General features: G+C 35.2%; 3 protein-coding genes across 8 annotated transcripts; 2 read left to right on the top strand and 1 right to left on the bottom strand.

Moving 5' to 3' along the window:
* Positions 1 to 9,198: 9,198 nt before the first annotated feature.
* Positions 9,199 to 10,061, bottom strand: LOC110415312 (transmembrane/coiled-coil protein (Protein of unknown function DUF106, transmembrane)). Its single transcript, XM_021426927.1, has one exon. It carries the CDS (start codon positions 9,963 to 9,965, stop codon positions 9,381 to 9,383), a length of 585 nt encoding a protein of 194 aa, XP_021282602.1. The 5' UTR covers positions 9,966 to 10,061; the 3' UTR covers positions 9,199 to 9,380.
* Positions 10,062 to 10,982: 921 nt separating this feature from the next.
* On the top strand, positions 10,983 to 16,033 carry LOC110414953 (metal tolerance protein 4-like). 5 transcript variants are annotated; one of them, XM_021426375.1, is made up of 8 exons: positions 10,983 to 11,483; positions 11,562 to 11,774; positions 12,952 to 13,124; positions 13,533 to 13,731; positions 14,306 to 14,379; positions 14,465 to 14,615; positions 15,165 to 15,298; positions 15,604 to 16,033. In XM_021426375.1, the coding sequence occupies exons 2-8, from the start codon at positions 11,564 to 11,566 to the stop codon at positions 15,781 to 15,783; spliced, it is 1,122 nt and encodes a 373-aa protein (XP_021282050.1). In that variant the 5' UTR covers positions 10,983 to 11,483; positions 11,562 to 11,563; the 3' UTR covers positions 15,784 to 16,033. The 5 variants fall into 5 exon arrangements, with proteins under 5 accessions (XP_021282050.1, XP_021282049.1, XP_021282048.1 ...); XM_021426374.1 differs by having other exon boundaries at positions 14,201 to 14,379; positions 15,186 to 15,298; XM_021426373.2 differs by having other exon boundaries at positions 10,985 to 11,313; positions 14,201 to 14,379.
* A 294-nt stretch (positions 16,034 to 16,327) lies between these two features.
* LOC110415298 (DNA-directed RNA polymerase subunit beta) lies at positions 16,328 to 18,352 on the top strand. Of its 2 annotated transcripts, none has more exons than XM_021426900.1 (3): positions 16,328 to 16,362; positions 16,906 to 17,733; positions 18,028 to 18,352. In XM_021426900.1, the coding sequence occupies exons 2-3, from the start codon at positions 17,109 to 17,111 to the stop codon at positions 18,231 to 18,233; spliced, it is 831 nt and encodes a 276-aa protein (XP_021282575.1). In that variant the 5' UTR covers positions 16,328 to 16,362; positions 16,906 to 17,108; the 3' UTR covers positions 18,234 to 18,352. The 2 variants fall into 2 exon arrangements, with proteins under 2 accessions (XP_021282575.1, XP_021282576.1); XM_021426901.1 differs by having other exon boundaries at positions 16,334 to 16,362; positions 16,909 to 17,733.
* Positions 18,353 to 18,666: the final 314 nt, after the last annotated feature.

Raw genomic sequence — 18,666 nt, 5'->3', positions numbered from 1 at the left:
AAGGAATCCCCTTCTCTGTCCTGTGAAATGAGAGGAGTTTAAGCCAGCCCTCAGACATGGAAGGGTATTTATCTTACTTTCCAATGTCCGGTTCTGTAGTTGAAAAATAAAACTATGAATCCCATTGGACCGACTGACAAAAAGAAGCCTAAAAATTTAAGCTATGTCAATCCCCTTTGGATTTTCTAATTAATACCTTATCAGACTCCAAATATCATCATAAATGCTCTCATGTAAATGGAAAACGCTCGTCCCATTACCAACTTTCTGAGTACGGATTTCTATGCATATAGATGGGCCAAAAGGAAAAAAAAATAAAAATAAAGGTAAGAAAAAATGAGTAAATCACCTGTTTCCTGAAGCCTATGTTTGTAAATATGGCTGCAATGGATTATGGATTATATCTTTTCTTTTCCTCCCCTTAACTTTTTATTCTCCATGCAGCCATGGATTCTTCAGGGCATCCATTGATGTGGAGTAAGCTGCAAATATATTTCTTCCTCTTTCTTTCTTTTTTTTTTAATGGCAAATATACTGCTTCCTCTACTTATACATGTTTGATGATTATAAAAGAATTATGGCATGTATTTCAAAATGTTCATCAAACTTCAACACATTTATAAAGTTAATCTAGCTACTCATTGAAATAATTTTGATGAATATCAAGCTTTGAATTTGTCATGGGCATTCTATAATAAGGTATAATCCTTTATCAAAAGTGTGCTTACTAAATTAGCTTAGAGTAGTCCTCGCCATTTCATTTAAACGGTTACTGATACTTCAATAAATCATTGATTTGTTGTAACAGATGATACAATCATCGAGTTTTACAATCATTGATTTGTTGTAAACAATGATAGATCATCTATGTATGGGCTTTTATGTGATTATTAATAGATCATTATATCATATACGCTTCAATCATCTTTAAATTTGTCGTAAATTATTAATTTTATTTGTATTTGTTGTAAATTATTGATGAGATACAAATCAATATGTAATCTTAATTATTCCTTTTCACTTTTAAATTTATCAATATAGTTATGATTTGTGATAAATTCTAACGAGTTTATAAACTTACATGTGTTTCGTTATAATTGAATTTGTCGTATTTTGTAAACAAATCATTGATTTATATACAGTCATCTACATATATGCTTTTATGCAATTATTAGTTAATCGTCATATCTTTTATACTTCAATCATTTTTGAATTTGTCGTAAATCATTAATTGTCTTTGAATTTGTCGTAAATCATTGATGAGATTCGAATCAATACGTTATCTTAATTCTTCCTTTTCACTTTTAAATTTACAATATATTTATGATCAATTATAAATTCTGTCGAGTTTATCAACGTATGCATGTTTCGTTATAATTGAATTTGTCACGTTATGTAAAAAATCATTGATTTGTATACGACCATTTACTTGTGTGCTTTTACATGATTATTAGTTGCTCGTCATATCTTTTATACTTCAATCATTTTTGAATTTGTCGTAAACCATTAATTTTCTTTAAATTTGTTGTAAATCATTAATAAGTTATGAATCAATATGTAATTTTGAATCTATCTTTTCACTTTCAATTTTATCAATATATTTATGATCATTTATAAGTTCTAACGAATTCATTAATTTACACGTATTTCCTTATAATTGAATTTGTCGTATTCTATAAGAAATTATGCAACTATTTTGTACGTTCTATAGAATTCTTATTAAAATTTTCATATTCAATATAAACATATAAATACTATGTATGGAGAACATTGAATTGACGATATATAATTAAATTTTAATGAATTTATTAAACATGTGCTATATATATAATTGAAATAATGGTATCGGCAAGGAACTGAATAACTACTATAGGTTCTCTGTATAATCGTCACAACATCCACCATATAATAACAATGAAAAATATTATATGTACAATTTGCAGATACAGATTGTACATATTTGGATCATTATGTTATGTTAAATTGTAAATCATGCAATGCCTATCATTATATCACACATTGATTGTTGCACACGGTTACGAACTTCAAAGGTTTCTTCTTTTTGAATTTCAAACTTCCGGTTTGTTTAAGTCCCAAAGCACAAATATTGCTCTTTGATCTTCAACAAGGGGACTTGATTATATTTAATCAATGTAAACTAATAAATCTAAGGAAATTAATACGTAACAAATCAGAAGAACATCGGCAGTATGTCATAATCAGTGTGAGGAGAAAAGTTTGTGATATGAGTTACCATTTAGCTGGTAATAATAAGGAATAAAACATGAATAAATCCCTTTTTTCTGAAAGAGAGCTCTTAAGTAGGATGGTAAGCTTCTAATTAAAATGAAATATGCAGATATTCATTGAATACAGACTAATTATAGTAAACATAGGAACTTAAGGAGGCCAAAATACCTTGAACTGTTCTTGTTTTTAAACTAACCTTGAAAACCTCCAAAAAAGAAAACCTGGACACCTTCATTGGGTATATATCACATGTTTGAGAAGAAATCTTGATGCTTACTCCACTGTCTCATTGGTTACAGCAATTTTTAGCAGAAGAAGAAGATATTCAAGATTTCTGGGAAAAAAAAAATGAGTTTTTGTATATGATTATATCAGAAAACATTCTTTGATTCATTTGATTTGATATACTACTACAGCCAAAAACAGCCCAAAGAAACAGCAAAACCCTAGACTTACCATCAGCACCAGCCGACCTTGTACAGATTGGCAGATTCTGTCTGAACAACACAATAGGGCTAAGTTTGGGGGCTAAGCAGACCACATTTATCCGACATAAAAGGGAATTCAACTAGACCCAACTTTACACGCTGACAACCACAGAGGTATAATCAAAAGCATCATTAGCTCAAAACCCTAGCTTTAACTCTAAGTCCAAATGCGCAGGGCCTGTCTTGGAACCAATCTCAAGACCAGCAGCTTCCCCAGCTTCCATTGGATGAATCCTTAAAATAGGATCGGATAGGGTTCTCCCGGAGGATGTTCCCTCCAGGTGACCATGGTCGCCAAACCCACTTATTGGCATCCATTCGCCCAGCAGATCCATGGTACACTGTGGGAGAGGGTAGTCATCCTGACTGTACTCTGGCAGTACCCTTTCAAAAGGATGATATTGAGGTTGAGCATCCTTTTGGATAAGCTGTTTCATGAAATCCTCACCGCCTTCTGCCTCCTTGTCAGGATTATTGTTGTAGCTAGTTTCTTTCACGAGATTGTCCTGGATAGGCTCCTTACCAGGTCTGTTATAAGGATGATACCGAGGAGATACGTTTCCAGCACTAGGCTGCTTCGAAATAAGCTCCTTGGTCCCTACAGTGGGATTGATTCCAGCTGGTTTTGAACTCGGAGTGATCAGTTCAGGCTTATCATCAGGGGGAAGAGGGTTATTCAAAACCGCTGCCAGAACGGGTGATATATTCATGGGTTCTTTCAAAAGACGATGAGCATTTTGGTGGCCACATAAGGCAGGTGCAGAGTGAAAGATTTTGCAACATCTTGGGCACTTGAACTCAGGCTTTGGCTCTGCTGAAGCAACAGCTTTTCCTTTGGAGTTTGATTCTCCCGCTGGCACCATGCTCATGATGATCGGATTTTGTTTGAAGACCAAAGCCCCCACCGAAGGCCTCAGCTAAGTCTTTTGTTGACGATGGAAGTGAAAGAGAGAAGAAAGGATGATGGACTATTAGGAGGACACAAAGCAAAGGTTATATAGAGGGAGAGTGCTGGACCTGAAGAAGAATTAAATTATATTAAATTAAAGTCGGATGTTAAAAGTCACAGCATAATATACATACATACATACATACATACATACATTTACAAATGTATAATTTAAGTACTCCTGCTTTGATAGAAGTTGTGACTCAATCTAATAACACTTTTAATAGGAATGGAAAATGACGGTATGGTCAAGCTAATTATGAAGAAAGGTTAAAACTAATATCAGTGCGCAATCTTCAGAGTCAAGCAGTTTGGATTAATTAATAAGGACATTATAACAGTTCTTATATATCTGTAGTTTTGCCATTCTCTGATGTTCAATTGGTTTTTGGTTTAGACCACCCTAAGCGTTATGTTTTTATTATTGCTTTAGCCAACTGGTTCATTTTTGTTCTTTCTGAATTCTGGTGAAAATGTTTAGGATTTTGAAATGAGGGAATGAGAGGAAAGAAAAAGAGAATGAAGGGATTAGCAGACCAGGGAAAATCAAAGAGGGTTAAGCAGTTAAAGAAAGAGAAATGAATTAAGAATTATACCTTTCTCACGGACTGGTACTCTCTTCTGCTGATATTTTTCCACTCGTTTCAGTTAGAGATTAGAAGCAAATAGTTCGACTTTTGAGGCAAGCCACCACCATGTATAAGCATGCATTAACCCTGTCTGCGGACTCATCCCAATTCATAATAACTCTACCCTTGGCATCTCATTACTTGCATGAGTCCAGAGTTCAATAAAAAAAATTTGGTAATTAACTATATACACTTTAAACAGTAGTGTTACTGCTACATTCATGTGTGCTTCGGTTTTTTTTTTTTTTTGAAATTTGCTTCCGTATATTTTTTAATACACAAATTACCCAATGCATGACAATCTGATGTTTCCTCTCTCTCTCTCTCTCTCTTAATAAGACAAGGCTGTGACATGGAAATATCAAGGTAATTACTCACTGAGACGACCCTTTTTGATAGAAAGCACTTCCCTAATGATCAAGACCCGGAAATTAATATTATAATTCAGATTGCAGAGTTGTTGCTATGCGTTTCTGAGCTGAACTTATCAGCTGTTTGATTAATGGCTTTTTCCATAGTGAAGCTGGTCTTAGCTATTCTTGACATATTTGCAAGATTCCTAATAATTTTGAATTGTGCATAACGCTCTTCAAGCCACCAGAAAAGGAAAAAAGCATTAACTGTTAACACAGCTAAACCAGGTTTTTGAACCTGATAGTAACTTATTACAATTACATATTCGCAAATGATAGAAGCTAAGCTAAAAAGCATGCATAAGCATGAACAGAAGGTGTAGAAACTACATAACAACAACAACAACTAGCTAATTAGCTCACAAGTTACGAAAGAAAATTTAGAAACATCCATGAGAAGATGACCACGGTACTGATCTTAGCCCTCATTCTTTTTATTCTTTTTTTCTTCATTTATTTAGCAGATTCTCATTTATGATGCCCTTCAACATCCATTCTTTTTCTACCAAATATTTCCCATCTTTCATTAGAGCCTCAAAGTTAAGTCCAGCTCCTCCTTTGATGTGTTTTGATCATGAGCATCTTCCTTGTCTTCATTAATTAAGGCTTCAGCATTTGGACCAGCATCATCGGTTGTAGTTGAAGCTGAGTACTCCTTGGAACCGGCGCTGTCTTCTTCAGCTTTTGCCCAAAAATCCCTTTCTTCATGGAAATACAGCTTCCACGGCATTGATTTCTTATTGGCAGGCTTCTTATAAGGATGATGATTATCGGTTTCATGATGAGAACCCTTATACGAAACCTCTCCACCCTTGACTTCAGTCCTTGCTGGACCGAAGTGGAACCCAGCAGGCATGAAAACTGGCGCTTTCAGGCGATCAAAGATAAAACCAGAAGCCAGGGGCTGCAGCAACATAGAACCATGGCTAGCCGGCACTGAGTTAATCACTGCCGGTTTTGCCAAATGGCCAAAAATTTTAGCAGATGGGACAACCGTGAGAGGCGTCAGCGATGGAAAAGTGATGGGAGGCTGCCTCATCAACGCGAGGCGTTGCTCGACATAGAGACTGTGCTCCTCATTTCTTTCCTTCTTGTGCGCATTCTGGTGGCCTCCCAAGGCATGCGTGGAAGGGAACCTCTTCGAGCAGCGGTAGCATACGAATGGACAAGTTTCTTGGGTTTCACTCAACAGCACTAGTGGTGCTGGTAAGCTAGGAATGATTGAATTGGAGCTCTGGGCGGAGTCAGCTTTGGCCTGCATAGTAAACGAAGAAGAAATTAAGCCAGATTTGTTGAGAAAAACAGAGAGGTGGCTGCTGTCAACAAATCAAACTAGGGGAGAGCTACTTATACAAGTTGTTTTGGGATCAGAGATTGGACTTGTATTTGATGTACATTAAGTGTATATACATATACATAATGTACAGTATTTGTACTTTATTATTTAATTATAAAATATTATCTCCTAACTATATAAAGATAAAAGTTTAAAAAATTAAAATAAATATTTTTAAAATTATAAATATTAATTTTCAACTTTTAAATATATTTATTCACAAAATGATAATGTTTGACTTATTAATATATAAAATTTATACACTCATAACGTGTCTAATATAAATTTTTAAATTTTTAACTGAATTAATTAATTTTTTAAAAAAAAATCATCATCATCATCATCATCATTTATATATATGAGCTTAAGCAATGAGGATTGTTGCGAGTTGCATGAAGTTGAGAAGGGAGGAGACACTTGAGGTTGATGATTGATGTTAGAATAAACCTTGGTTTGATTCAAGTCACAGACACACTCTGTTTTACATGACTTTGATAACAGGCTAGGTATGTGTGTTCCATTTTCCATCAGAGAGCATTCGTAATGAGGCTTCATTCCTGGTTTACACATAAAAAGTGGGCTTATCTCTCTCTTGACTTCTACATATGAGCAAACAAGGGTTAGCTCTTTTCATAATGCTTGAAACAATTGACTTATACCCAAAATTAAATAAAAGGGAAAAATATATATCAATTACCCAATCCTACAAATAATTAATGATGTTAAATGAATTACAAAGTGAAAATTACACTAATTACACATTTTAAATTTTTTATCTGACACTATCCATCAACTAAAATTATATTCTTGAATCTTACAAAATTTTATAACTATATCCAAGATTTACATGCACTAAAACCATGTATAGATTATTAGTTCATTGGTTTGCTTATAAGCAATTTAGATTTAATGAATAAGTAGACCTTATTAAAATATTCGAATCAAGATAAGAGATTTAAAATTTTTAAGAGTAATTTATGTACCCAATTTATTGGTCACTAATTATGTTAGAAAATTCATATTACGAATTATAATCGCGTCATATAAAAATAAAAATTTATTAGATAAATAGATTTACATAAGCACAATAATTATTTTTTTTGTTTTAATTTAAAGTTTGAAATTGAAAATTAATCCATCCGTAGTGAAGAAGAGAGAATCATTTACCATAAACCAAACTACAACGCCTTTCCTTCGTAGAGGAGTCCAAAACGAACGCAATAAATAAAGTCTTGTCTGGGAGCCAGCTTCGGAAAAATCCTTACTTTAATAATTTGCCTGGGGGACTATGTGTAACCGTCGATATTCATTAACCCATGGGGTCCACAAAGGTTGCACGTGCGGTGCGGATCAAACATGTCTTTCAGAGCTTCCCACCTACATTTTTTTTTTTTGCTTTCCAACTGAGATTGAGATAATTCAGTTCTAAGTGTTGACACAACAAATGATAATGCAAATTAACTTTTGAGACTACGGTTGACTTTCTTTCTTCTTTGGTCAAATGTAATAAAATTTGTAAGAAAGGGGCCTGTATCATATGGATTTGACGACCAAAAATGGTTTGACATGCTCTGCTCTCACCAATTTGTTAAAACTTGGGAGAAATCATACATTCAAAGTTTCATTCGGTTGCTCGCTTTAATTAGTTTAGGAGATATGAAGTTAAGATTATACGAGAAAATGGCAGCCTCTTCCTGATAATCCAAGTCGAATGAAGGAGATACAATGGTCTTAGCTTAACTTTGATTCTTAAAATTTCATGAAACTTGGATACCACCTTCCAGCAATAAAATTCTACTTTGATGAACAGACTGGTTCCAAATGCCACCCATGAAAGCCGGTTAGCCAGGGGGAGAAATCATATAACAACAAGCAGCAACCAATTAACCTTATAACATGTTTGATCATAGAAACAAAGGATATCTTTCTCAACTCAAATAATCCAGATGGGCTGCGGAGTGAATCCAGGAGAAACTGAGGGTGCAAGGGATAGAGTGCCCAGTTTATAACTAGGAAAATTTGGTGACCAGCAGCGTTCCATTTTCTCATACACCAAATGGAAATATGTACGCAGATAAGGCTAGAGATACTCACCCCACCCATATGCACAAACATAATTCAACGCACTCCTAAATCCTGAGTTTAAATCACATGACATTGCATGCCTTACAATAATGAGTACAAGATGAGAAAGACAGAAGCTGCTAAATCATCTACTTCCATTTAATAAAGAAAACCCAGTTGAATACATTGCATCCAATTCCAAAGTACAAAATGAACTTAAAGGACAAACATGCCAATATACATCCATTATGCAACACTAGCAAGAGCGTAGACTATCCCAAACACAGTTAAAAGCCAAACAGCTTATTTCACAGTTTTATGCATGCCAAATCTAAAACTTATTTTCAAAGTTCCACGACTCTGTTCATAAGTATTTCTTACTCAGAATTACCACTTTACAGTATGATGTCTTCCTACGTTGAAACTTGTAACAGTGAGTTCTACAAATTACAAAGGTCATCTTCCTTCAAGCTTCCAATAAAATCCCAAGATAAGAAGATAAAACAAACAAAGCATACAGTGAGATTTACTTCGTTAGTACATTTCCACACAAGGAGAACAAGGAAAACAAATAACATTTTCAACACTTAAGTACCAATCTCTAAGCAAGGATATACGGTGGATCTAATATAAGTTTCCTCAAATATCCCAGAATATGCAAACATGAAGGTAGGAGGGCACTCTATCTCTAAAATATTTATGCCTTACCACTTTCAGAGTTAAGATTAGCATATAATTGACCACCAGTTCATAGATTGTATAAATTGTACGAAATGTACACACCATAGTGCCGACATTTTATCCGTGAATCTTTCTATCAGAAACAGAATGAACATCCACAACAAACTTTTCACTAAAACAGTCTCAACAGATTACAAAAAGATGACAATCAAACACGGATTATTCCAATACAGGCATAACAGAGCCTAAAGGTTCTCATAGTTAAAAGTTCAATCCTATAATTAAGGCTCTACCTCTTGTATATTAAATCATTTAATCCCATCTAGAATTCACACACTGGCAACTTAATCATCATTAAAATTAACATATAATAAGATGCAGATGAAAATTTTCAAATATAAAACCCAGTTATTGTCATTAATAATCACATAAAATCCAAAACTCCAAATTCCCATTAACTAAAACATGAATCTCATTAGAGAAATAGTAGCTAAAATTAATTTCTTAAAAAACCCAAAAAATGACATACCCAGTTCCTTAAATTCCCCCCAAAGATCAACTAAAACTGAATCAATTAGTCTTGGGGTCAGGCATTGGGAACAACCCAGCACCAGCAGCTCCTCGCGGCGGCGAAAATCCCAAAAATTTCTGCAAATTAGTCCTTATACTAATCGAACACAAGAAATACAGAAACACCATCGAACAATCCGTCGAATCTTCCCCTTGTAACCCTCTATGACTCATCTTCATCACAATCCCAATCGGCTTGAAGGGCAATTTGGCCACAACTTTCCCGTCGAAAAGCGAATTCAAGAACCCAAAAACGACGATCAAAACCAGGGCCACGACAGCCCCAGATTTGAACTTGAATAGGGAAAGGTCACGGCTGGATTCTTTAAGGCTGGTTTCGACACGGTCGATTTTCTTGGTTTTGGATTTTTTGTTGGATAACTTGTTTGGGTTTTGGTCGGTCTTCATGGTTTCGAGTTTCTTGGCAGCTTTGTCAATTGAGGATTTGAGGGATTTGTAAGAATTGGTTCGGTATATTAAGAGCCAGGATATGGCTTCGCAGACTACGGCTGTGCAAAAGGAGATGGCTACCACTGTTAGGCTGTCTGAGTATTTAAACGATGATAGGAATTGAGGTGTCGCCATTTTGACTAGAAAGTGAACGAAAAGGTTTTCTCGGGAAAGTTCGTTTGGGAAGAAAACTGAGAACTTCCGATCTGAGGTTCGTTGGCAGTCAAAAAACGATTCGAATGCAGACAAGTTGCTGTCATTCTCTGTCGAAAGTTGGGCTTTGACCGTACTGCTTTAGTCACTTGCTGAAATGGCCCATTAAAATTGGGCTGGTTTGGGTTTAATAGTGGGCTAATTTGGATGCTGTAGAAATCCTGATAATTTACCGAAAACACAGCATTTGCCACCGATGGAAGAGAAGTTAATAAGGCGGCAGCATAGGTTGCCATTAAGAGGCCCAAGCTTCAGCTTCTGGGAAATAAGTGAGAAAAGTCACATGAAAGATGATCTTTCCTGACACATACAAAGAATCTAATCAAGGTGGCCACTTCTTTTGGCAAATAACCTCTCAATGCTTATTAAGACAGACAGAGACATTAATAAATCTCATGAAACGAGTAAAGACTTCATGAACTAGACTTTGAAAATGGGATATATATACAGCATTGCACCATACCTCACCACCAATAAATGGCCATAATTCTAACTTCTTGATTTTGATTCATTATTTTATTTATTTTGCCATATTACCTTCTTTTGATTGAGCAAGAATGAGATTTTTCTGTATATATACATTCATCTTGATCTGCGTATTGCAAGTGTCAGAGATTCATTAGAGAGTCGGTTTAGTTTGAGATGTTGGAACTCAAATATTGTACAAGTGAAATGAATCATAACAAATTATAAAAGAAACGGTATTACCCTTTGTTATATAAGAAACTCATCCAATAAGTAAAACAACATAGAAATTCAATTGCAGTGATGATAACTTGGACAGTATCTAATTTTGTCAAGGTAGAACGTGAACCGTCACATGAATTATTGATATCATACCATGCTCGAACACGGAAGTGAACGTTTGTCACTTGGCAAAGGGACAACGTTCAAGTATGCTGTGGCTCTTAAAATGTGAGAATGGTGGCGGGAAGCCGACAGCTGTTGAAAATTGAGATATGATCACTCAGGCATGTCCGAAAAGGACCAACTTCTTCTATCATATTAGCCCAAAATATCTGCTTCTGATTTACCAAAAAACAGAAGAGGCCACGTAGAAAATATGTTCAAAGAGCAGCTAGAAATTTCAGTTTATGAGAGGTTTTCTAAGCTTGCTAATAAACATCTAGCAGTTGTTCACGAGAGTCTATCAAACTGTATGGTTTTTTATTTTTTGGATTTTTATTCTTCTTTCTGGCAATTTGAGTTTAATGGGGTCGTTGTTTAAAGTCTCAGGCATGTGAATTGTTCTGAAAAAATTGTTTACGAGGTGAGTCTGATTTGCTGAGAATCATTAATTTGTCCTCCATTTCGGTGTATGTTGTTTCTTGCCGTTATCCGGTGGTCTTTTTGTGTCCCCTGGAAACTTTTTTGCTTCTTCCTTTCGATTTAGATTGGATTGGAATATGGAGTTCAATCATCTTCAAATTTTGGTTTGAGGTTTGTTGCTAAGCATATTGGATTGTTGGGTTTTTATGGTTTTTTTTTGTTAACTTTTTAGTTATCTTTTCGTAAAAGGAATGGAAGGTGGTGATTTGAGCAATGTGAGAACTCCATTGTTGTCAAGTGAAGGAGAAAAGCTAATCCACAATGGGCAGACGGAATATTTTAACTCAGCTGATGCTTTGAAGTGTGAATTCTTCTCCAAATTGCCTGATAAGGTTCGGTCTGGGATTGATCCTGAGGCCCCTTTTCATATTGACCTTTCTAAAACCACTGGCTTGATTGAAGGTGCCCAAGTCTCTTTCTATTACCCCCAATTCTTTTCCAGTTCTCATATGTGATATTACTTGTTGAAGAATATGAGTGAAACTCTATGCATTTTCTCTTTTATTTTTCTTTTAATACTGCTTGATAGCAACTCATACTCGATTAATATCAATGGCAATGAGAATGTCTTGTGGAGGCTATATAGTAATTATTCTTAGAAAAATATGAATTGCAAATTTGCAATGATGCATTTCCAGCTCTGGAGAAGAAGGATTTTTTGTTGAGCTAGACTTTTTATATAAGCTTTCTGTTTGTATGGTCAGTAACTGCAGACACATTTTCAGCTATTAAGCGATTGTTATCATTCCAGGTTCAGTTAAGGCAGCTCATTAGTATGATAAAACTTGATTATGAGGGCACTCTATGTAGGAGAATACGATTGAAGAATAACAAGGAATTTTGATGTTTGTCCAGAATAAAACCCAAGCCAATGATTAAACTATATCTTGCTAAATGATCAATATGTCAAAAGAAAGTCCTGTATGATGCAAATTACGAGTTTCTTTGCCCTGTAATAAGTGACTGATTAATAAACAATTGAAGTCTGGTTGATGCAATAGCAAAGACTTCTTTGCATAGGGACATATATAGCATGAGTTGGAGTCTTGAGTTCCTTCTCCTCATTGGAAACTATTTTTACTCTCTGAAACTCCTTTTCATATAGCATGTAAAGCCTTGTTATTGCTCTTACTGTTACAGAGTCAATTGCAGCTTTTTGTTGTGGCCATAGCCATTAGAAATGGAGGTTTCGGACCCAGAGTTTTGAATTCGCAGAAGAAAAACAATGTCTTATAGGGAATTTCTGCTCATTTGCTAGTATTACTGGATCAATGTGGATTAATCTTTTACTGGCAAATAATATAAATCCTAAGAATATTTTTGCTGGAACTTCGGTTGGAGGTGGTACACATGACTGAGATTTGGGTGATATTTGTCTTCTATGTTCTTCTCACTGTTTTGTTTTAAATGAACCATAGTATTGCCTAATTAAGGAAATGATTTTGAAAATTTCTTTACCCTTCCATGTAATCTAAATCTTAAAGACTTAAACTCAAGCTTTTAGAGAACAAATTATCCCCTTTCCTTTTTATGTTTCTCTCTGCTGATCCTTATTCATACATTTTACTTTTTCTGTCAGGTGAAAAAGAATACTATGAAAAACAATTTGCTACATTGAGATCTTTTGAGGAAGTTGATTCCCTAGAATTACCCCATGTCATTGATGAAGCACAAGGTGACGAAGAACAAGCCCAACATCAGAGAGCAATTAACATTTCTAATGGGGCAAATGGTTTTTTGCTTGCTCTTAAGGTGATCCACCTTTCCCTTTTTTCTTATAGAATTCTGGAAACTAAATGAGCAACCAGTGAGGTTTTCTGGATTTGGCTTAATATTTCAAATAACTTAGGGACTCTTTTACATTTAACTATGTTCTAGCCTGCAAAACATGCTTATTCATTTAATAGTTCCGGTCTGCTTACTTCTTACCATTTATTTAAAATGGGGTCATTTAGTACAGCAGAGTATTCTGTTTTGTTATATTTATAAGCAATATGACAATTCTGGCAACAAACTTGATACAAAAGGTTCCGTGTGGATTATTTTATTATCCAGTTAGGCTATTTCATTTTAGGTCTTCCACTGCCTTAGCAACTAATTTTTACGTGTTTTCCCTTAACAAGAAAGCAATTGAAGTGAATGTATGCCATGCACCTACAGATATATGCAACAGTCAAGAGTGGATCCCTAGCAATCGCTGCATCGACACTAGATTCTTTTTTAGATCTTTTGGCAGGCGGTATACTATGGTTTACACATCTGTCAATGAAAAGCATAAACATCTACAAGTATCCTATTGGAAAACTAAGGATGCAGCCTGTAGGCATTATCATCTTCGCTGCTGTCATGGCCACTCTTGGTATGTTCTTTTGCTTTATCCTTCATCACATGTACATTAACTGGGTTAATTGTTGAGGTTTCTCCCATAATTTTACGACTATATCTTCCCTGAATATGATTTAAGCAAACAAAATTGAAATGCTTTCTGGAGAATCAATTTCACTCACCTATTCTACTAATATAGTTAGTACCATAAAGTTTACCAAAATTTTATTTAGTTGCTTTACTAATCTTCAGTTGAAAAAAATAAGATAATATTTTTGAACTTTTTATGTTCATGGACCAAATCCAAGAACAAAGACACCCTACTATTACCTGCATGTAAATGCCTTGAGCCTGACTGGAACTCAACATCTGATATCTTGATATTATGCTGAATTTCTAATTAGCTTCTACATTTTGCATAATACAAATTTTACTAAAATATTAGAGGAAGAAAGAATGCCCTAACAATGACTGCATAGCCTCCTTCCAACTATCATGTACAGGCTTCCAGGTGCTGGTTGAAGCTATAGAACAATTGATCAAAGACAAACCGTCTGATAAAATGACTTCACTGCAACTGATCTGGCTATATTCAATTATGCTGACAGCTATTGCTCTCAAACTTGTCCTATGGTTTTACTGTAGAAGCTCAGGGAGCAAAATTGTCCGTGCCTATGCAAAGGTTAATGCCAATGATTAGAATGATATTTTATACCATATCTGGTAGGTTCTGATGGTTTCCTCCTTTGTATAATGATGATTGACAGGATCATTATTTTGATGTGGTAACAAATCTAGTCGGTTTGATTGCTGCTGTTCTTGGTGATAAGTTTTACTGGTGGATTGACCCTGTCGGTGCTATCATCCTTGCACTCTATACTATAACTAATTGGTCTGGAACTGTACTGGAAAATGCAGGTGGCTTTCTGGTTCTCTTTCTCCTTCTTTCACAGATACAGACACAAATGCACAACAGGATAGCTACTAATCTTCAAGTATTTAGAAGTAACAGATAGAAAATTGATCCTTATTTAAAATTTTGAACATTCCTTGGAGTATAACATTCTTGATAGTAACTCACTATCCATGATAGTACATCAGTTTATTGTTAGCAAAGATCAGTAGCTTAAATTCTCAAAAAAAGAAAAAAGGATCTGTAGCTTATTGCTGCTCATTGATATTTGATTAGATATAATTCAGGTTTCCAGAAACCTCTAGTTTTATCCTTATAAGTTTTTCTTTCCATTAATAGACAGTTGTCCACATTTTCAATATATGAACATCTGTTTTCATTTTTTCTGATTTGGGTGGGGGTTTGCTAAGTAGAAAAAGGAATGCCTTCTTGTATGTATCAGCATTTAATGTCCTGGACTCCAGACACAAGAATTTTAGCTTGCTCCTTGACATTCTTATTTAATTCAGTTGATTTTATGCCACCATTTTTTTTCTGAACTTCTGTTCATGTAGTTTCGTTGGTTGGACAATCAGCTTCTCCTGAAGTATTACAGAAACTTACATACCTTGTCCTGAGGCACCATCCTCAAATCAAAAGAGTTGATACCGTTCGAGCCTATACCTTCGGTGTCTTATTCTTTGTTGAGGTTGGTTTATAGCAAATGTTTACAGATCTTGCTTCATATATACCTCGTCAAAGAGATCAGTTCATCATGATATTGTATCTGGTTCCATCTCCTTTGTTTGACAGACAACTTTGAATTGAGTTTTGCCTTACTTATTACATGTGCAAACATATGTATGTCATTTTGTAGTTCTTAGCACTGAACAGGTTCATTTCTTAAAAACATTTTCAATATGTGCCAAGAAAAGAAACCTGAATGATATCTAAGCAAAATGTCCAGCTTAATTACTAGATTTGATTCTGTTGGTTCTCCCTTTACAAAATCAGGTTGACATTGAACTGCCTGAGTACTTGCCATTGAAAGAGGCCCATGCCATTGGAGAATCCTTGCAGATAAAGATTGAAGAACTCCCTGAAGTTGAACGAGCCTTCGTTCATCTTGATTTCGAATGTGAGCACAAGCCAGAGCACTCTGTTCTCAACAGACTCCCCAGCACTCAGCCTTGACCTTCATTTTCCCAGACCAAAATACTATGCTGTCACCGGCTAACTTGGTGAACATGACACCAAACTGTTCAGTCCAACGCATTGGGATGTATAAATTAGGAACTGCATGACTTTAGTCCGGAGAATCTGAGTTGGGAGTAGGAAATATTTAACTTTTACAAATGAATGTAGTTTTTGACATTGTGTTTCCAAAGATATAAAACAAAATTATATTTCAATACATTAATCTCAATATAAAGATTTTATGAAAATGATGAACCATTCGAATTTTTATTTAATCATCACCATTTTGAGTGTTCATAATATGGAAATCAACTAAGCTGATCAAAAAAATAAAAATTGTATTATTTTGTTCTTATTGAGAGTGATATATGTATCAAAAATCAAAATAGCTAATGAATTATTTTCTTTTTCTTCTTTTGGTCAAGAAAACAAGTTGAAACAAATGAGAAAGGGTCAATATCATCATTGTATTCTATTGGAAAGCCCAAAACTTAATGGGCTTTCCATCCTTATTTCTCTCATTTCTAAGCTGCTGGCGCTGCCCACAGTCAGCTGCTGCGCTCAAGGGGAGTCGAGGTTCGCTTCTATTTCTCCATTTTATCCTTTTTTTTCTTTTTCTTTATCTTGTGGCAATTTTGTTTGCTCCTTTTCTTCTTTTGTTTTTCCTTCCTTCCTTCCTTCCATTCTTGTCTTCAAATTATATGAACTAATAACTATTATAAAATATTACAAAACTTTAAAACAGTAATCGTTTTACCAATTTGGTTCTCTGCAAATGAAATTTTCTATCACAGCTGTGAGACTTCCATAGATTTTCTATTCTTGGTATAAGTTATGGGTATCCATTGTTTCAGCAGAATTATGGGTGCCTATTCATCTTTGTGTTTTTTTTTTTTTTGGTTCTTTTTCTCTGCTTTTAAAGTAGATTATATTAAATTTGAGAAGAAAGTTAGAATTACCCATTCCCTTAGCTTTTAACAATCTTGTTGTGTATATTAGAGATGGCTTGGGCTTTTTGGTGTATTCATGGCCTGCCAGTTGCCATTGCCAATGGAAATTGTTCTTTCCCATTCTTTTGTTCATTTTAAAGTATTGACATTGCACGGTTCTTGATGACAGCAGGGTAGTATGGTGGAAGGGAATGTTTGGTCTTATGAAGATATACTGAAGATGCATAATAATAGAATGAACAGTCAAACTCGTAAACTTTAAGGGTGTTAAGCTTTTCCTTAATTTATCTCTGTCAAGTATCGCCAAGCTATTGGTGTTTGCTCATCTTGAACCAAAATTATCTCCATAATTGAATACACTATTTAGCTTCAATGAAATCACTCCTATTACCTTGCTCTTTACTTTCTCCCTCTCCTCCTCGCATGTCCCTTCCTAGACTTCAATCACAGCCTCGACATATTGGCAGTGACAGTTCCCATCATGATAGATACCGTGCCTCTCCTCTTTGTCTTTCATTTCAATCCAGCTTTTCATGTAAGTCACTATGCAGTCATCAGTCATTCGCTGGAACTGCAAACGCTTCAAATGAGGGGGCAGTTTCAGTTATCAATATTGAAGATTTTCATGAAAAAGATTGGTCATTTCTTGATTCAGATGATTTAAATTCTGAACAAGTTAGGCAAAATATTGACCGCATTACATCCGTGGGGGAGATTGCGGAGACTTCCAGAGTACTAGTCTCGATTGGTTCTGAAGGGTTTGTGGATCATTTGGTTGAATCATCACCCAGCCAATTGTTGCTTGTAGTCCATGATTCTATTCTTATCTTAGCCGGAATTAAAGAAAAGTATGACGAGGTTAAGTGTTGGCAAGGAGAATTGATACATGTGCCAGAGAAATGGTCACCACTGGACGTTGTATTTCTCTATTTTCTGCCTGCTCTGCCGTTCAAAATTGACCAGATTTTCACATCGCTGGCAAAACGTTGTTCACCAGGTAATCCTGCTGGATATTTGGTAAAATTTAAGTCGATCTTTTGTTTTATTTCATTTTACCTTTGATTGCTGGCAAGGAACGCATGTATCACAGACTGTATGTTGCTATTACTGTCTCTGCCAAATAGGATATCTTTACCCGTTGAAATAGCTTAGTAGATACTCAACAAGGGGAGGGAACAAGAAAAAGAAAAAGGGCTTAGTAGACTTTGCATGTATTAGAATGAAAAGGTGTCGGCCATGTCTAGTCTGTTGCCCCCTCTACAATATGAGATTCTGACTGTTACTTGTACAGGTGCAAGACTGGTAATTAGCCATCCCCAAGGTAGAGCAGTGCTAGAGCAGCAAAGGAAACAGTTCCCTGACATTATAGTTGCAAACTTGCCCGATAAAACGACTTTACAGAGAGTTGCAGCTGAACATTCCTTTGAGATGACTGAATTTGTAGATGAGCCTGGATTTTATCTAGCTGTTTTGAAGTTTATTAAGGCAAACAATTAAGTTTAGATTCGTTCTTATCTCCGGCTTGAATTGTTTTGAGGTATCCAAATTGTGGTCAAGGATTGAGGATCCCAGTAATAAAATGCTAGTACCACAGCTACTTGTTGCTTATTTGGCCATATATGTTTCGATTTTATGACTGCTACTAAGTCTTTCCTTTCCCCTTTCACGTTTTTGTCAGCATATGAATCTTTGATGAAGATAATTCAGCAAAAGAAATTTCAATTCCATTGTCTGAAAGGTCATCCTTTGCCCTCTTGTCTAATCATGAATAAATCAATTACTTGGACTTCTAGAATCTATATCCTACTTGAAGACATAAACAAAATGAAAAACCCTACCATTTTGCTAGCTTCTATCATGGCAATATTCCTTGCTGCTTAAGGTTAAGAGGTGAACATATCTTCCTTTGGGAAAAGATCAGAAAACATAG

Source organism: Theobroma umbraticum, unplaced genomic scaffold (genome assembly GCF_002168275.2).
Source record: "Theobroma umbraticum cultivar Fairchild unplaced genomic scaffold, ASM216827v3 scaffold_147.0, whole genome shotgun sequence".
Lineage (NCBI taxonomy): Eukaryota > Viridiplantae > Streptophyta > Magnoliopsida > Malvales > Malvaceae > Theobroma > Theobroma umbraticum.
The sequence above is the reverse complement of the archived record's forward strand: the minus strand, read 5'-3'. Positions and strand labels throughout refer to the sequence as shown.

What these genes read in the sequence shown, in the direction of transcription:
- LOC110414953 (XM_021426373.2), top strand. Translation starts at nt 11,564, where the DNA reads ATGGAAGGTGGTGATTTGAGCAATGTGAGAACTCCATTGTTGTCAAGT. An exon ending in AACTGTACTGGAAAATGCAG is followed by an intron (nt 14,616 to 15,164) that starts GTGGCTTTCTGG and finishes CTGTTCATGTAG; the next exon opens with TTTCGTTGGTTGGACAATCA. An exon ending in GTGTCTTATTCTTTGTTGAG is followed by an intron (nt 15,299 to 15,603) that starts GTTGGTTTATAG and finishes TTACAAAATCAG; the next exon opens with GTTGACATTGAACTGCCTGA.
- LOC110415298 (XM_021426900.1), top strand. Translation starts at nt 17,109, where the DNA reads ATGAAATCACTCCTATTACCTTGCTCTTTACTTTCTCCCTCTCCTCCT. An exon ending in GGCAAAACGTTGTTCACCAG is followed by an intron (nt 17,734 to 18,027) that starts GTAATCCTGCTG and finishes TTACTTGTACAG; the next exon opens with GTGCAAGACTGGTAATTAGC.
- LOC110415312 (XM_021426927.1), bottom strand. Translation starts at nt 9,965, where the DNA reads ATGGCGACACCTCAATTCCTATCATCGTTTAAATACTCAGACAGCCTA.